The 19,303-nt window shown below is 42.1% G+C and overlaps 1 protein-coding gene across 1 annotated transcript; it reads right to left on the reverse strand.

Annotated features, from left to right (window-relative positions):
- Window positions 1-310: 310 nt before the first annotated feature.
- rfx6 (regulatory factor X, 6) lies at window positions 311-18,628 on the reverse strand (the record flags this gene model as incomplete). The annotated part of the gene is made up of 20 exons (XM_083790542.1): window positions 311-465; window positions 901-1,101; window positions 1,797-2,167; window positions 3,102-3,426; window positions 3,686-3,892; window positions 6,745-6,867; window positions 8,553-8,670; window positions 9,287-9,396; window positions 10,278-10,422; window positions 11,318-11,477; window positions 11,826-11,875; window positions 12,930-13,043; window positions 13,854-13,931; window positions 14,262-14,369; window positions 14,467-14,494; window positions 15,207-15,284; window positions 15,464-15,525; window positions 16,183-16,306; window positions 17,490-17,634; window positions 18,460-18,628. The coding sequence occupies 20 exons, from the start codon at window positions 18,626-18,628 to the stop codon at window positions 311-313; spliced, it is 2,871 nt and encodes a 956-aa protein (XP_083646668.1).
- Window positions 18,629-19,303: the final 675 nt, after the last annotated feature.

Genomic DNA, 19,303 nt, shown 5'->3' on the forward strand with positions numbered 1-19,303 from the left:
ATAAGCTATCTATCTTAAGGCCACCCCTAAAAAATGTGAGGGAGGCCTGCACAAACCCAAATCAGTTAGCATGTTGTCAATGTTAGCTCAATCTAAAAGGAGCACTTGGGCACCCCAAGAAAATGGCCATTTTTGATGACTGCTTTTTATTCAAAGCACAAACAAATTACCAAGTTCTTCTTACAAGTTTGCACAACGACTGTTAGGAGGGCCCTCCTCCACCCATGAACACAGTGTTGATGGGCGGTAGTGACTGTTAGGAGGGCCCTCCTCCACCCATGAACACAGTGTTGATGGGCGGTAGTGACTGTTAGGAGGGCCCTCCTCCACCCATGAACACAGTGTTGATGGGCGGTAGTGACGAAACCAGGTCCTGCACCTCGGATGACGACGCCACACGCTGGGAGAGCAAGGCATCCTGGGGGTGGAACTGAGAGGCGTCTCCATACATGCAGGTGGCAGACACTGAAGAGGCAAAACCGGTCAATGAATGGTTTACACACATCTGTTAAAAAATGCCAATCAGTTTTCATACTGTATTGAAATTAAGCCATTTAGGCCCGACGTCGAAATAAATAAAAAGTCTTCTGAAAGAATATATTCAAAGATTTGTGCCGCATTTTCACGATAAAAAAGAAATAGCAGACCTACAAGCTCGTAGCGCGCCACTTGGTGGCGCGCTATGAGCTTGTAGATCTGCTATTTTTCAATAGCTAAAGTATAACATAATGCTTAGTTAAAACACCAAAAGGGGTTTACCGCCCAAAATAGGTTAACTGAATCCAGTAGCTATTTTCGAAAAATCAAATAAAAAGGTTTGCAGCAATCAATGTCAACCTTTCACATATCAAAGTAGAGAAAACAAAAACAACAATAAATAAATGTAGGTATAACGCTGACCTCCCCCAGCCTCTGTGTTGGTGTAGTATTGCCCCGACGTCTTCCTCGCCGAGTCATCCAGGATGTTAAGGGGGTCGTGAACCTCCGAATATGTCGGGGGAAACGGGCGGAGACTGCCCACGCTGCTGATGACGGACACATGCTGGTCGACCAACGACGACATCCGCTGGCTGTCCAGGAAACCGCTGCTGCCGTAGTAACCTGCCAAGACAGGGAGGGACACATGGTGGTGATATTGGCTGTCCAGGTTTTGTAGCATTTGTTTATGTGTTCTGTGTGGAACATGTTTTCCACTGTAGAAGAGTGACTATGACAATTGGCAAATGTACTGGCCAATTGAGTGTTGTTAACTGATACATAGAAGCAACATTTTTACATAAAAAAAATCACACCTGTGTGAAGTGCGGTTATCATTATACATCATCATACATCATCTCATGAACACCTGAATTTATGTGATTGGTTAGCCGATTTGCTCGTTCATCAGATGTAAATATTCCCTTCATTGTCAATGGCATCTAATGTTTGTGTTGCCCACAAATTTAGGTCATATTTGGCAGACATTTGACCTAATTTCTCCTTTCATTGTCAATGGCAAATATGAGATGTGTGTGGACAAAAGCTGTATATAGGAGGGGCTAGCGCCCCTCAAAAACCCATTCAATATGTAAAAATGTATGTGATCGGTTAGACGATTTGCTCGTTTACATATGACGTGAATTTTCCCTTCATTGTCAATGGCATTTAATGTTTGTGTTGAAAAAAAAATTACGTCATATTTGGCAGACATTTAACCAAATTCTCCATTCATTGTCAATGGCAAATATGAGACGTGTGTGGACAAAAGCTGTATATATAGGAGGGCCCTCGAAAACACAAAGTCTAGCCTCTCTTACCACTGTGTCCGGCAGCAGAGTAGTTCTGTGCTTGACACCCACCACCTGCTTCCACAAAGCCATATCCCCCTGAGGAGTCGATCATCTGGGCTGCAGCCTGTGCCTCCAACCCCTGGTCCGAAGGAGTCTGGACCGGTTCTGGGCCAGGGCCGTAGCTGGACGAGGGCCGTGCCACGGAGCCATACGGTGCCACGGCACAACTGCTCCCAGCAGACGAATGATGGACGGACGACTGCTGCTGATGGCTGCTGCCAAAGAAGATGTCTTTGGCCAAGGGCTGGTCACTGAAGACGGGGTAGCGGGAGAGGTGGTAGGCTGCTGACGGCGTCTGGGACTGGAGAGAGACCAGGCCCTGGGTCTGGCTGTGAGCCCTAAATACACACAGGAGATGTTTTAATCCAGTTCAAATTAAATATTTTTTTCCTGTCAGGGTTGTATTGTATTGCATCTATGTTCTATTTGATCTGCTTATATATCCTATTATCCTTGTCTTTCCATACTTTTTTTCTATCTCTACACATACTGCCTGAAAACTGAATAATGGAGGAGAGCTTGTATGGAAAACAAGCCTGTGATGTGACAATAAAGCTGATTCTGATACATATAGTACAGTACAAAATAAACCGCTGGAATTGTCAAAATGGCCACGTACAAATTCAAGACGTCTCACTTAATTCCCGCCAAATCTTGTGAGTGTTAATTTAACTCCCAAAGGGAGTTACGGTTTCATTTGGTTCCATTTACTGACAATACGTTAGGGTTCATTTGGTTCCATAAATTACTGACAATACGTTAGAATTCATTTGGTTCCATTTACTGACAATACGTTAGGATTCATTTGGTTCCATTTACTGACAATGCGTTAGGATCAGGATGAGGCTTTTTTTCTTGTCACATCACAGTTTTACAGTAAAGCAGTGAGTGTTTTTTGTTTTCTTTCGTGCACGCTCCATCATTTTGCAGAAGAGAGAAATAGAGGTAGAGTGAGAGCAAAGAGAAAGAGATAGAAAACAGGTTATATAGAACAAATAAAGATACAGTATACTTATCAGAAAGCAGGTATGATATAGAGAACATATCATATGCAGGTGTGTGTGTGTGTGTGTGTGTGTGTGTGTGTGTGTGTGTGTGTGTGTGTGTGTGTGTGTGTGTGTGTGTGTGTGTGTGTGTACATGTTCTTTTAGAAACATTAACATCACACAGTATGCTGGTGTGTACTTGCTATGTAGAAACGGTGTTTCTTAATGTGCTGTTTCAATGACCAGTTTGTGCGGCATGGAAAGGTAAAATTAATAAAGTGGTCACCTCAGCATGGGCTGGTAGTTGGGGTTGGAGGCCGTGGAGGACGGGGGTGGGTAGTAGCTGGCGCTGCTCTGAGGCAGGCAGTGGTACAGGCTCTCCGGGTAGGCAGGACAGGGGCTGGGTTGGTGGGGCAGGGATGGCTGTGTGATGATGGCACCCATCGAAGAAGGGAGGCAGGAGGATGGCGACGAGGTGGAGGAGGAGGAGGTCAGGGGCCTCGCCGCCATGGGTCCTTGGTTGATGACGGAACCCCGGTGCACCAGCGTTGCAGGGGAGATAGGGGGCGTCATCAGAGGACCGCTGGTCTGGGAGAAGTCCATCTGACCTCCTGTGTGTGTGTGTGTGTGTGTGTGTGTGCGTGCGAAGGAGAAGATGGGACATTAACAGAAAAAGTATGTCATTTGATGTAGGAATCATCCTCTTTACCAACTACCTACAGTCATACCTACAGTACATTCAATAGAAAATAGAAAAAGTCAGGCATTATTGATTTGGTAACCATGAGCAAAGCTATCATCAGGACACTCATTTACTTTTCATTTAATCTACTATCTCAAAACAAAACAAAATTGTAGTTCTACAGGTACCTGGAACGTTAAAGCCGTCTGGATCTGTCCCCTGGTAGACGAGCATGCTGGCTCCCAGCCCCTGTTGCTGATTGGTTGACAGAGACATGTACGTGTGTTCTACCAGAGACTCGTTCTTGACCGTTTGGTCAATGGTTACGCTGGCCTTGTTGCGATTGGCTAGGAAACAGGAACTTGGCGAGGCCGTGAAAGCTGCTTTACTGGCATCTGCAAAGCGACACGTCGGCACACTTTAAAAAAAATAAGTGTATAGTCCATCTATTCTCATTTATTACAGAGCAGTAGGACATTTCATTTTAGCCATTTGGTTTAAGCCGTCTTTGATGTGGAATAACAATCACATTCTGTCTGTGGGGAAACCATCCACTAAGAATTGGGAAGATATGGGAATTGTGACTCTACTGTACAAGATATTATTGGGACAAATAATATGGAGACCAGTTGGTTTCAGAGTGCTTCTAGATGGGCAAAAGCAAAGCATGATTAGAGAAGTAGGAGATACAGAGCAATAATTAGAACAGGGATGCAGTTTGGAAACATCTAAAATAAATAATCTATATCTGTCTTTCCCAGAAATAGGAATTGAATGGTATTGAATGCTATTGAATGATCCGTATCGCACACCGTTCTCCAGGAACCTTGGACACATTCATTCATGTTGCGTTGGAATGTCCTGGAATTTTGGATTTCAGGGGGAAGGTTATTCAAACTTAAATAGATCTCTTAATAGGAGTACAACTGCCAATGGACCCTTTGTACATCTTTTAAATGTTGATTCAAAACTGTCTCTTACCGAAGAATCACACAAAGTCTGGCTGGCAGGACTTAAGCGGCATGTCCACTGAGGCTTTAGCTGAAAATGCTGGGGTAGATAATATAATATATAAGACTAATTCACACTCACCTTCACAGAAATGGAGGGCTATCAGTGTGCACTGTAACTGAGCTTTTTTGCACTTGCACTGCCCAACACAAACCTTACTGTACATTTTCAAGAGATGTTCATACCTGGTCTGACCTGCATATAATAGAATAGTCCCCACTCCTTTGGGATGTTTGTTGTCACATAATGTAATATGTATAGGCCTATACCCTATTATAGTATGCACATAGGTGAGATTCGTCCTCTACATAACAACTAGGAGCAGTGAACAGCCATTACCTTATGTGGTATGTCATTTGAGCCTGACGACAGTTTTAACAGGACATGTATAATCTCAGGAAACAGTCTTTTTCCCATGGCCATCAAAGCTTGATACAGTGTGACAACCCATATATCAGCCCTATAGGGGCAACAGTGGCTCAGGAGGTAGAGCGTCCGTTTCGAAAGTGGAAGGTCCGGTTTGATCCCCGGCTCCCCCAAAAGTAAATGTTGAAGTGTCCTTGAGCAAGACAATGAACCCCAAATTGCTCTCGATGAGCAGGTTCTTGCATGGATTCCTCCGGCATTGGTGTATGAATGTGTGTGTGAATAGGTGAATGTAGCACAATCTCTGTAAAACGTCTTGGATAAAGGCGCAATATACATGCACCACTTATACCATAGAGTCAGAACCATAGTCAGTATACCATAGAGTCAGCACCAGATTCAGGACCATAGAAGTCAGTATACCAGAGTCAGGACCATAGTCATTACCGTAGAGTCAGCACACAGCACCATAGTCATTACCGTAGACATAGCGCCATAGTCATTGCCATAGATAGAGTCAGCACCATAAGCAATTGCCGATACTTAGCAGCCCATTGAATTGCAGCAGGGCTATGGCAGGAGAAAGCACGCAAACTACCAGTGTTCCATGCATTGACGGGTTGTGACACTGTGTCAAGCATGTTGGCCACGGGAAAAAGACTGCATGGGCTCCTGAGCTTATACCAGGGGGGGCAGTCAGACAGATATTTTGTGAAGCCATAAGGAAATCGGGATTTCCTGAAAGTTCATATAATGGCCTGTTGTGGCGCTGTCATTGGGCCCAAAAAAACCCATAGCCCCATAGAAGTCCATGTATTTGGGCCCAACTTCACCTAGACTGTATTACCTTAATAAACATGGTCATGAATACTTTCTGCTTCCAGTCACTAGTTTAAAGTCTCATTTCTAATGTCATAATATTCTTTTTGGAAAATTATGGTCCCATTTATAAAAAAAATGACCATAAAGTCGCGCATGTTCTGAGGGGCGTGGCTACCGTTACCGTCTATGATCGGGATTCCCCACCCACTCGAGTCAAAATAAAAACCAACTAAGAAGGGTCCCGCCTCGTTGTCTGGGCCAGCCAATGGGCCAGCTGGGCCCAAACGGATCTAGAAAGATGGCGATTCACAATTCAAGGACTGACAGGCTTCATTTTACGTTCATGTTAGACAGGGGGAACGCTTTGTCCATATTTTTTACAGTCTATGGCTTATACACATGCCCTGTTGATATTCAGTTGTAAGGAAGCTTCTGGCCAATTTCAAAGTTCAGAAATTGAATTCTGGATCATAAAAAAATGACTGATTTGACACCGAGATCACCCATATCAGACAATCATACAAGTGACGGCTGCCATCTTGAAAAATGGCAGCCATCTTGAATATTCAATGACAATTTTCAATTATGCAAAAGATACTTACCAAGTACTATATATGGTAAATGAGTCTAAAATATCATATTATATCCATCATTCATAAGAAAACATTTGTTGCTGGTGGCCATCTTGAAAAATGGCGGCCATCTTGAATATGCAATGACAATTTTCAATTATGCAAGACACTTACCTAGTACTATATATGGTAAATTAGTCTCAAATATCATATTATATATGTCATTCATAAGAAAACAGTTGTTGCTGGCGACAAGGGGAGAGCAACGGACTTGAACTCATGCTTCCTTCATGCCCGAGTGTCCAAGTTGCTCCTTTACACCTGACAGGGGGAGTTTCCCTGGTTGCGCGTGGAAAGAACACGTTATTCCAACCAGTTCCTTTCCCCTCCAGCACACAATTTCTGTGCAGACTGTGCCTGCCTATTATGACATGCCCAGAATAGTGCCACTAGCTAGGGTTCCCGTGGTTTGGTACCTGCGTTTCTCATGTATCTCTCCAGGAGGTTCTGCAGATCTTGTTCCTTGGCGTTGTTGAACTGAGTCTCCAGTGCCAGCAGGATGTACTCGTCCAGCAGCATCCTGATCAGATGGAACGACCCTGACATGGAAATGAAAACAACTCACTGAGTAATGGTTCTGTGGCCGTTCTGTGATTAACACCACTTTGACCGCTCGGCCCACTAAGATGAAGAACAACATGCCTAATGTTTGACCTGTCAAGGCCAAGCTGCCGTCGTCATCATTTTCACCTCAACAAAACACCGTTATAAAAGTAAAACCTTTTTTAAACAACATTTTATTAATGAACAAATGCATTACGTGTGTGTGTGTGTGTGTGTGTGTGTGTGTCCATGTGGGCGTGAGGCTGGTGTTCAAACATTGAGCACGCGACCCAGAGATAAGGCGTTGTTTACTCAGGACCAGTCTGGCCATTACAGTTTACGGCCTCTATTGTAACAATCTGCTCCTTGCTGCCCTGAATCATCAGACCTCTCTCTCTCTCTGTGTGTGTGTGTGTGTGTGTGTGTGTGTGTGTGTGTGTGTGTGTGTGTGTGTGTGTGTGTGTGTGTGTGTGTGTGTGTGTGTGTGTGTGTGTGTGTGTGTGTGTGTGTGTGTGTGTGTGTCAGTGCATCATATGGACTGGCTGATAGAGGAGCAAAGCAGCAAAAACTCAATTAGCAGAACCACTATTGATAGCACAAACAATGCCATTGCTATCACGTTACTATACTGTACACCAATTATTAAGCACAACTCAGGATGTTTCTGTCATGGCAGATTTTCAAGCTCACCCTATCCCTCCTGCGTGAAACACACACACACACACACACACACACACCAACAGTTACGGGTCTATAAGTCCATTTGTACCCACGTTAAGGGTTAAATGAACACTGAGGTTTTTACTGAGTGTAGTAGCAGCAAAATCAACAACAGTGTCACCAAGCTGAAAGATGTCTAATGAACTAAGGGCTCATTTAGACGCCAGTCATTTTTAACTCTCAGTCAGAGTTATAGACCGGCAAAGATCCATTTGGAACCCCCTTAACAAACCCTGAGGGTCCCTGGACCCCACTTTGAGAACTGCTGATCTAAACGCTTCATTTATGCTCTCTTCTACACCAGAGACCATGCAGGGTCACAGTCATAGTTTGGTCATTTCTGATACTCCCGTGGCCGTGGAGAGCAAAGGTCCGTTTCTCAGTGGATTTATCATCTATGAAGGTTTAATAACAAATTGGGCTCCCATGCCACTCGCAAAAATGCGAGCAAAATGTGAGAGGAGAGCCCAAAATCCACTTGGCCACCAATAACAACCTATATATAAGGCAACATTTTCTAAATTTCATTATGCCTTAAGTAGCACGTGACGTGTCAAACTAGGGAGTTTTCATGATAATGAAACCATTCCAAGTATTCGTTTTGGGGTAAATCACAAAATGTGATGAGGTCATCACATTTGGGCACGTGTTTTTCGTGCAAAACTAATGCTTGGAATGGGTTCAGAATCATGAAAACTCCCTAGTTTGACATGTCACATGCTACTTAAAGCATAATGAAATGTAGAAAATTTTAAGCATAATGACATTTAGAAAATGTTGCCTAAATTTGTTAATGGTGGCCATGTGGATTTTGGTCTCTGCTCGCATTTTTGCGAGTAGCATGGGAGCTCAATTTGTTATTTAACCTTCGTAGATGATACATCCACTGAGAAACCTTTTCTCTCCACGGCCACGGGAGTATCAGAAATGACCCAACTACAGTTATTTTCTGAGTTCTTACCAAAACTTGTGGCGTTGTTGAGCGTGAGGTTGTGCATCACCCGGGCCCCAAAGAAACTCCACCTGAGCAGGAAGTCCTGAGCTCTCTTCTTCACCGACCGACCACTCTGCTTCCCCGGCTGATAACCAAATGGAAATGGTAGAGAAAATGTTAAACAACCATAATGACATGCATCAAGAATAAAATAATAAAAATCACACCCGTGTGAAGTAAGTGGTGCAACTCCGTGTGTGGGGGGACCCACAGGAACGCACCCAGGGTCCCGGCCCGATTCCGGCTAGCCGCCCTGCGTCCGAAACGGTTGAGAAATGACAGAGTTACCGTGTGGGGGTCCCTGTACTGTACTGTACTGTACTGTACTGTACTGTACTGTACTGTACTGTACTGTACTGTACTGTACTGTACTGTACTGTACTGTACTGTACTGTACTGGCACACCCAAAATCACCATATATACAGTTAATATGTGCGTGTGTCTTTGTGTGTGTGTTAGGTTGCGCACAGGTGGTGAAAAACAACCATGCTGTTTTGTGTTTTCGTGCTCAGATGCACCCACCCAGCCACACACAGTCACTTAAGGAAGTGGTTGCACCACTTAAAAATGTGACAGCATAGAAATATCAACATTTGCTTCATTATAATGTCATTTCTAATCATCATAGTGCTTGGCTGGCTCCAAAACACGCACAGTCGCACACACACAGAGCACCAAAGATGAGACAGCCAGAAGATACCTTAATGACTTTCTGTTCCACCACAGTGTCCAGCCACTCGATGAATGACTCCACTGTGCCGTTTTTCTTTAGCAAGTCCTTCAGTTCCTGAAACACAGCTATGGAGTCATCTAAAGGGACAGGAGACATGGTTAAAAGCTACTTAAACCCTCTATTGTTAGTAAAAAAAGGAGACCAGAGTTACAACTATACAGTACCTGGGACAGATTCTTTCCGTCTACAGAAACTGATTGCCAAAAATCGCTGATCTACAAGCTCACAACATGGCACGTAGATGTTTCAAGCTTTTTAGATGTTTAGTCGTAATCCGGAGTCACGCCCATTTTAAAGAAACGTCTTTTTGTCACAAGAAAGCTTTCTCTTTTTTTTTTTTTTTTTTTTTAGATATTTTTTTTGCGGCTTACGCCTTTTATTGATTTTTGAAGGGACAGACAGTAGGCTGACAGGAAACGGGAGAGAGATGGGGGGATGACATGCAGTAAAGGCCGTGTCGGGTCCGGGAGTCGAACCCGCGGCACACTGCGACTGGATTACCAGTCCGGTGCCCAGACCGTTACGCTACGGCCTGGGCCAAGAAAGCTTTCTCAAACCAAAATGTCATTGGAATATGCGCCTACTTTGGTCCATAACAGCATCAACTCTATAGGCTACTCTGCAATTCTGGCCTTGGCTACTAAATTACAGTAACAACAGTACTATACTTACTTTTCACTCACAACTATAATAATGAATTGCATTTTATGGCGCTTTTCTATGCACTACGTGCCTACTCAAAGCGCTTACAATGGTTCATTCATTCATACATTGGGAGGTGAATCGGCGAACAGTCGACGCCAGCGTCCTCATTTCCCTAAGTATTATATTCACCCGCTTACCTCTCTGCCACAAACAAACACAGACCCTTTATACATTTTTCGTATTCTCATATCACGATAAATAAACACAAAGGAACCAATGTCAGAACACGAGGGAGGTGCTATAGCTTGTTTACATTCAGAGTAGAGGTCGGAGTCTTGGTCTCCGGTGGTGGTGACTGTGAGGAGAGGCTGGGAGCTGATGCTGTTGAGGTCCACCGTGTCGATGTCACAAACCATGCTGTTGACCACAGCCTGGTCGAACAGGGCAGGCCGAGCAATCTGGTGAACAGCAGTGATAGGGATATATTGAGAGGGAGGGGATCCAGAGGGTGAACAGCAGTGATAGGGATATATTGAGAGGGAGGGGATCCAGAGGGTGAACAGCAGTGATAGGGATATATTGAGAGGGAGGGGATCCAGAGGGTGGACAGCAGTGTTAGGGATATATTGAGAGGGAGGGGATCCAGAGGCAGAGGAGAGAGATTGCAATGCAGACAAGTAGAAAGAGCGGAGAGATACAAGTGAAGACGGGGCAGAAGGAAAGAGAAAGGGTGAGAGCAGGCAGCAGGAGGATGGAAGGTGGGAGGAATCGAGAAAAGCAAGGCAGTGAGAAGAGAGGCAAAAGGAGATAGGGAGGGAGTATGTCGCAGTCCCGCCCCCTCGAGAGACCCGGAAAAGAAATCCCCGTTCATTTTCCTCATAGACTTTTCAGAAAGTATTTGTTTAAAGACGTTTATGCCGCGGACAAAGCAAACTCTTGTCGTGACAAATCATGACAACAAACACAATTTTTCGGTTTAACACTTTTTTTGGTGTTTTTCTTCTTTGTAATTATTTGTTTGGTCCAAAATATTGTGTGTGTTGTCATGATTTGTCACGACAAGAGTTGGCTTCATACGACGCTTAAAAGAGATTCATTTCCTGGGCCTGTCGTTGTCATGAAAGGGGGCGGGACTGCGACGCTCTATAGGCATCTATTTTATTCTATTATTTGATCCAGTCAGTGCTGTACTGCTTATTTTAAACCCTGTCGTACCGTGGTGTCACGTGCCAAAAATAGCATATCTACAGTACAAGGTCACAATGTGTGGTATTTATTTGCGATGCTTTGTGAACTTATACTTGGTTATTTTCAGCACAACAACGATATTATATTAGTATAAATCAGACGTACCTGTGCCAGGTGTAGGAAGGAGGTCTGTCTCTTCAGGGAGGAGACAAAGCGACGTGCAATGGGGAGTTTCTTGGCTGCAAGGGATTCTGGGAGGTTCTCCAGAGATGAGACTAGCCAGTGCTCCCAGTGCTTGGCAAAGTTACGGATGTCTGCCAACAAACTGAGGTGGGGGGGGGGGGGGGGGGGGGGTGGTGGGGTCTTATAACACATCTACTTTAGCAGTGTCATAATCAATGTCACCTTCATTTGAAGCCCAACACACACCAGGTGCGCAGCGACGCGGCACAGGCGTTGCAGCGCGGTAACGCCTGGAAAATAGAACAGTGGCATATCGGAGCGTCAGGCAAGGCGTGAACGCACGTCGGACGCTGCCGGTGTGCGATAGGTTAATTGAACATAACGGAGGCGGCTGTTTTGACGCGCGGCGTTCGCAGACGGTGTGTGCAAGGCTTAAGACATGATTGACTGATCTGCAAAAGTCAAACTTGTAGAGCCAAAGTTAACAAACCTTTCCGGCATCTCTTGCATTGTAGCAGGTATGAGAACATCAGTCAGAACCTGACAAAAATAAAACAAAAAAATAAAAGTTCAGTTTAGCTACTGCTATGAGTGCTATCTGAGATAAACAATGCTGCATACATGCTTGGGTCAAACTCATTGGGCTCTGGCCTGTGCAGTGTATATTTGTATTCTATATTTGATACTGATACTGATAACCGGTCTGGTAATCAGTATGTATATCTACAGTATGTGTCAAAGTGTCCCTGAGCAAGACACTTAACCCCTAACTGTGCTCCTCAGTCATCATAACCATCTGAGCAGCCATCAGCTGGGTGAAGCTGAAACTGCATATCCCAAACATGACTAACAAAGCCTGGTGTCCCTTCTTAGAGAAAGACAGAATTGACCATGGTTCTGTAAAGGTTAAATCCCAGGGCAGTATATAGTGTCATTCTGTGGTAGTGGCTGCTGTAAAAACTATATTGCCAACCATTGGCATATTTTCTGGGGGTGACCAGTGATTAGAACCTTCTGGACAGAATTCCAGAGATCAATAAATACAATATTTGGTGCAAATTTGCCCTTAAGAGTTTACTACATTATTTTTGGGACATGCACAAGATCTGATGAATGCCTATTCGGTATTCGGCATGTAGAAAAGTATTTACACAACACTGGTTGCTTCCTGAGGCCCCCCACCATAAAATAATGGATATATATAGTAAATGATATTTATAATATGGAACAGATCACTTTCTCTCTCAGACTACAGAAGGAGAAATTGATAACGTTTTGGTCTAACTGGGTGGTAAGTAACCTTTGCGACTAGATTTTGTAGTGGCAAGGATTGAATCATTCTGTCTTACTGTCTCTCTTTTTTGGTTTTGTTGTTTTTATTTTAATTACTGCTCACAGCTCTTATGTCTTCCTATGAGTATTATATTGTATTCTACTTTATTATTTCTGTTATTTTCTTTATTTATTTTTGTCTGTTCCTGTCTAAAAAAAAAGAAAAAAGAAAACCAACCTGTGGATAAAGAAACACTATTTGAAAAATGTCCCTAAATAAAGAATTAAAAAAATATATATTATATAAAAATATATTGCCTACCTTGTAGAGAATAGAATCACAGACACAGAAAATGTCAATGATGATTGGGTTCTCTAGCAGTGGTAGAAGGTGGTCAGGCATTCCTTGCCAGAAATGCAGTAGGAAATTCTGGATCTGAAATCGAGGAGGAACCAAGTATTAGCTGCTAACTCTCAATGCTTCGAGGAGGAACCAAGTATTAGCTGCTAACTCTCAATGCTTCGAGGAGGAACCAAGTATTAGCTGCTAACTCTCAATGCTTCGAGGAGGAACCAAGTATTAGCTGCTAACTCTCAATGCTTCTGGAGGTTTGGAGGAACCAAGTATTATCTGCTAACTCTCAATGCTTCCTGAGGTTTGCTGAACAACCCTCCTTGAAATCATCACAGTCCCACAAAAAAACTGCATTACATCAATACGATTCTAAAACACATGTTGTAACAATGCAATGCAGAACCGTGTAAAACCCCAAACTCCTGTCATCACTTCTAATTAATCAATCGATTAATAGGATAATTGATTAACCTATTCTAGACAGGAACCCCATTTCGTGTTTATAGCATTATGTTATACTTTAGCTATTGACAAATAGCAGATCTTGTCAGTCTGCTATTTTAGAAAAATCTTGAAAATGCGTTGCAAATCTTTGAATATATATTCTTTCAGAGCGAGCGTAACTCAAATCTTTGCTTCTGAGGGGTTCCTGGAATAACATATTTTCAGATGGGGCTCGGTGGCCAATTACATAACATTTTTGGGGTCCTTGACATGAAATATTGAGCACCACAGATACAAAAACATTAGGTATTTCAGAAAACTGTTAGAATTTAGAAGACATTTTCTTAATTTTGACTTTATTGAACAAACGTATTCTTTCTGAGAAAAATGTTTTACGTTTTCATGTGTGTGTTTGGGTCAGGTTGGGGAGTAATGGCTATACTGTACCTCTTCAAAGTTGATGTTTATTGCGTTGTCCAGGATGCACTGGCAATGTGTCTTATACATCATGATGAGTGTGTCCACCTACACATAGGAAGTACAAATTCATAACCATTGCCTATTTGTTTACCATGTGTATTTATGGAGGAATAGAGGGTATGCGCATGCATAAAGTGAATGTCAGATCGAGTGGCAAATTGAGTGGCAAAGTGAGTGACAAAGTGAATTTAATGTTGTTTAAATACATTTAATGCAATCAGATAGGACTTTTCTGTTTGGATGAATGGGCTGTCAAGTCCAGAAAGTAGTTTTTGCCACTTAGTAGGCGTTCCAGCATAACTTACGGGTATGATGATGATGTCACGCACATACCCTCTATTAAAAAAAATGATATAGAAATAGAGACCAGCTTACCTTTTCTCTAGAGATATTTCCTTGCAGTATCAGATGTTGAGCACTGGGGAAATCTGGCAGCAACGTTCCCGTTTTAGAACTCAGGGAATACTTCCTAGTGAAACCTCCCTGTCAAATTATGATAATAATGTTATAATGTATAATAAATGTTTACCTGGCCGCCACCAATCCTGTTTGATTGAAGTAAGTAGTCATTTTTTCTTACCTCATTCTTCAGCTTACTCCCCGAGAATCTGTAATCACACATTCCCCAAGAAAACACCAATTTGATATTAGAGATTTGTGTGGATCTAAAACAATAGTTCTAAATTGGATTTATATTTAGGACACAAATGTAGTATTGACTATGAAGTCAGAACAAAATCATTAAATAACAAATGATACTGAATATTGTGAGGGGTCACAAACTAACTAAGTATAGTAAGGGGTTAATGTGGCTATTTTTAATGTATATTAAAAAAGTGGGCACTTTAATCAGCACATTTAACCATCTTAAAACCAATAATTTGAGACTAGCCTAAAAGTCCTGATCAAGGTAACAGACAGTCCAGGGTCTGACACCAACTAGCATCGCTAGTCTTGATCAATAATTTGCTTACAACAACCTCGTCAGAACATATTGTGATTTGTGACCCACTCTCGACCTGACCCAACATTTGAAAAAGACACACATGCACAGAATGGGAGGTCAGTGGAAACAAAATCAACAGTGCAGCAGCACAATGTAATCAGTGCTTACAGAACACAACACTTCAAAAGGAAATACATCACCTGATTAGCCTTTAATTTAGTTTAAGCAGACTCACGGCGAGCAAACAGAACCTACAGTACGTATATAATTGTCTTTGTACAGCACATTAGTTTAGACACACTGACAGCATGTGTGTGTGTGTGTGTGTGTGTGTGTGTGTGTGTGTGTGTGTGTGTGTGTGTGTGTTATCTTACCGGGTCAGACCTTTTCCTGAATACACAGAGTGATAGTAATCGCTGCTCTCTTTGATGCCGATGCCGTAGTAGTGATACCTGCAGAAAGTCGGGATGTGTGTAACAATAATGTTAATGTAATATTACTATTAGTAAGGAGGCATTATCATCCTAACACATTTATTTCCTTTTTTTTTAAACCCTGACATGTATGTAACAAAATTAACACATCAAAATGTAAAAAATATATATAATAGAAGAAAAAAAATAGTTTTTACTTTGAGTGTCCCCTGGTGCCCAGTCGCCTTGTTGTTAGAAGAGGAAACTTCTGTCGAATCGTCTGATGAGGAAAGGAAGTGAATATATCTCATTACATGGTAATAATCACATACACATACACACACACACACACACACACACACACACATTTCGATTTATTTATTTGAATCCACAAATTACAATTAATTTTACAAGGAAACAAATATAACGGGGTTGACAGTTCATGTTCACTTAAGGATACATATGGCACCTCCTCCTCCACACAGACAAACTGCCTATAACAGCCGAAACAGAACAGTATTTGGCAAGTTGTTTGGCTTTGCTTTTTGTCATGCCAGCTATTCTTAGGCCACTCATGGTCAGTTTATGCACATGGCCCAGGCTTCCGAATATCAGTATGGCAAATCTACAGCGATACCCCAAGTTTGTTATACTTCCAAGTAATGGTTGATACTTAGAATATTTATCTTGGAATGCCTGGTCCATGTACAAATCAAAGACACAGCCCACCTCCAGAATCAGGACCTCCTTGTGACTGGTGTCAACAAAGACAACATCAGGTGTATTCGGGATGTTAGCAAAGACATCGCATGCACAGCTAAACCAATCTGGTAACACTCTTGAATGCACACACACACACACACACACACACACACACACACACACACACACACACACACACACACACACACACACACACACACACACACACACACACCTTTCCGAAGGTAGCAGCACAGGCCGGTTCTAGCTTCTCCTTCCTGCAGAAGTCCAGGTAGTGAGCGTAGAGGATACAGCGTGGAAGACACACGCCCTCGCACACTATGTAGTTCTCCTCCAACCTGTCGACATGTAGAGCTCAAACACTTTGTGCAGCAGGCTAAAATAAGATGCACCGTGAACTTAGCAATATAGTTCGAATAGTAATAATAATAATAGTAGTTATAAGTCAAACTGATTGATTGATTAATCGTACCGCAGTTAATTCTAACCTTGAAAGGCATTCTAATGAGACATAAACATGAAACTGTGATATAATAGGAATAATACACTCAAGCGCACAATCGCACATGCTATACCATGATATTGGTACGGGTGTGCTGATCTGGCATTTATAGCCACTATGCCTAAAAGCACAAATTAACAATAATTTCAGTGACAATATCTCATATAGCACTTTGATAATGAAATGAATGTATAAAACTGCCCTGCAACAATGCTACCCATAAGAGTGGATAGTCCACTACTACTTTTGTCTCTTTGTTGAGAAAGAGTGACTGACACAACAGAGAAGGCTTTGGCACGATCTGATCCAAAGCAGTCAGTCAGTGTGTGTCTCCAGAGAATGGAGACTTATAACCAGCACAGCACACTATCCAAGTGTCATTGAGCAAGACTCTGAACCCCTAATTGCTCCCGATGTGCAGGTTGTATCGGTGCACGAATGTAATGCATAATCTATGTAAAGCGCTTTGGATTAAAGCACTATAAATACACCATTTACATCAGTGGTTCCCAAACCTTTTCTTGTCAAGGACCCCCAAATTGACATTAATTGGCCCGCGGACCCCCATTTGAAAAGATATGCCAGGGACCCCCATAAGAGAACATTTTTACGGCTGTAGCAGTGATTCTTAACCCGTATAATTTCAAGGAACCCCAGCTTGACATGCATTAGTCTACGGCCCCTCATTTAATGGGATTTCTATCCCTGGGACCCCCAATTTATATTGTAAAATCAAAAATGTTAATTTAACTCTGAGAGTCCTGACGGGTCCATTTGGATCCATCTGTACACTCTCTCAGAGTTACATACCCATAAGGGTCCATTCAGTTCCAAACTATAATTTAGCTGGGAACTCCCCCAAGGACCCCTGGGAGTCACCGGACCCCACTTTGGGAACCACTGATTTACATTACAGTAAGAAACTTAGGATGTTTCACTGTTTAGTCATAATTGTAATATCAATAAATCTATCTCTCAAACTCCAAAGTGATGTCTGTGTTTCTACACACTGGCCTTACCACTGAAGCGTGAGCTGAGTCTGTTTCTTCTTGTCTTTGATGATCTGGGTAATGGTCTTCTTCTGGATTATGGCCAGCTCTTTGGAATACTCCAGCAGGTCCTGGTCATCTTCAGAGGACAGAGTCTCATTGCTGTCCTCTGCTTCTGATACACAAGAATGACGACCAGTAGGGAGAATAATTCAACAAAAGAGATATGGCAAATCAATAAAACACAACAGGGAAAGCTGTCAGACAGAATAGAATAGGAAATCCATGCACGATGAAATAAATTGCATGAATTGCATAAAAAAACTAAACAGCAAAAACACTGAAAAACAACAAAAACATAACTATTCCACAATAGCACTTACCGAGATGCAATCCTCAATTATATGATATGAAATGTCAAATTAGGCTAGTTAAGCACAGGCCTTTTTTATCTATTGTGAGGTTGTAATTATGTTTATTGCTTCCTGAGTAGTTATGTAATGTAGTTATGTTCTTGTTATCCATGAACACAATGAAACAAATTCCAAGTTGGTTTTGACAATGCATCCAATACAATGAATCTAGAAAATATAGGACAAGGTGCCTTAAAGGAGAACATAATAGAAAATGTACATACAAAAAAAACCAACTATGGCAAACACAATAAGAACAATTCTAAAGGCCTTGAAGACAGGTGAGCATCAGGGCAGCTGTTATCAGATGGGGAGTTAGTTAAAGGAGTCAAGATAAGGTAAACCAAAAGGTGTCATAACAGAACAGGCCAGAGAAGCATTGTGTATGTTATATGTTGTGTAGCATTGTAATTCCACATCTGCTCTCCACATAACATACCTACAGTATACTACCTATACAAGCAATAGGCTATTTATACTAATTATGATAATGAGTATGATAATACCAATACTACGGTAATACTAAAAATTTCCCAAATGAATGGTATTGCAACGTATGGTTCCAGAAGCTATAGACAGCCTATCACCTGATTTAATTCCAGAATCATCTTCGTCGAAATGTCTCTCTCCACTGAAGTCACTGTGTAATTCCTCTGTTGGCAGGAGTTCCGGAGAGCTGCAGAACTTCTTGGTTGAGGAATGGATAAAAAATGTCCCATCCCTGATTGGACTCTCTGTATTCCGTTTCATTGTCATGTTAAAAAAGGACAAATATTACAAAAAATAAACAAAAAGCGACGAAGAAGAAGCTGTAGAATCTTAACGTTGTTTTACTGTGGAAACACATCAAACTCGTCCCTCACTTATTCAAACAAATTCCCAATCCGCTCCCATCTTCAAAAGAAAAAGTGCTACTTTGTTTTTACACAAAATAATAATAATTTAAAACAAAATATATATAAAATAGGCCTATGTGGGCCTACACGCTTGTGGCCTAGAGATATTCAGACTTACATTTACTGCTTAGCTAAAAGCGTAGAATTAGATCTAAAATGTAGGATATTTTCCCTGCCTTCTGGGCCTCAATAAAGCTGATAAGCAAGTGACTAATAAAGCATAGTGGTCAGTGCTGTGGGAAGGTAGGTCCAATACAGCCAGCGTCACACACTGTGCTTGCCACGGGATGCATTCATCATATTTACAGAAGACGGGGGTTGATGGAGGAGTTGTTAATATTTAACCAGGAAAAACACAGCATCATTTCTCCCAGCCTCTTAGTTTAGACTATGATGTAGCCTGGGCGGGGGGCGACTAAAAGTGTTATAAGAATGTTAAATTGGATAAAAGGTGTTTTCATTATTTATTAAAACCATAGAGTTAGATTTAAAACGTCATAAGAGAAATCATAAGAGATCAACAACCAGACACATG

This window comes from Protomyctophum parallelum (genome assembly GCF_964188405.1).
Source record: "Protomyctophum parallelum genome assembly, chromosome: 19".
NCBI lineage: Eukaryota > Metazoa > Chordata > Actinopteri > Myctophiformes > Myctophidae > Protomyctophum > Protomyctophum parallelum.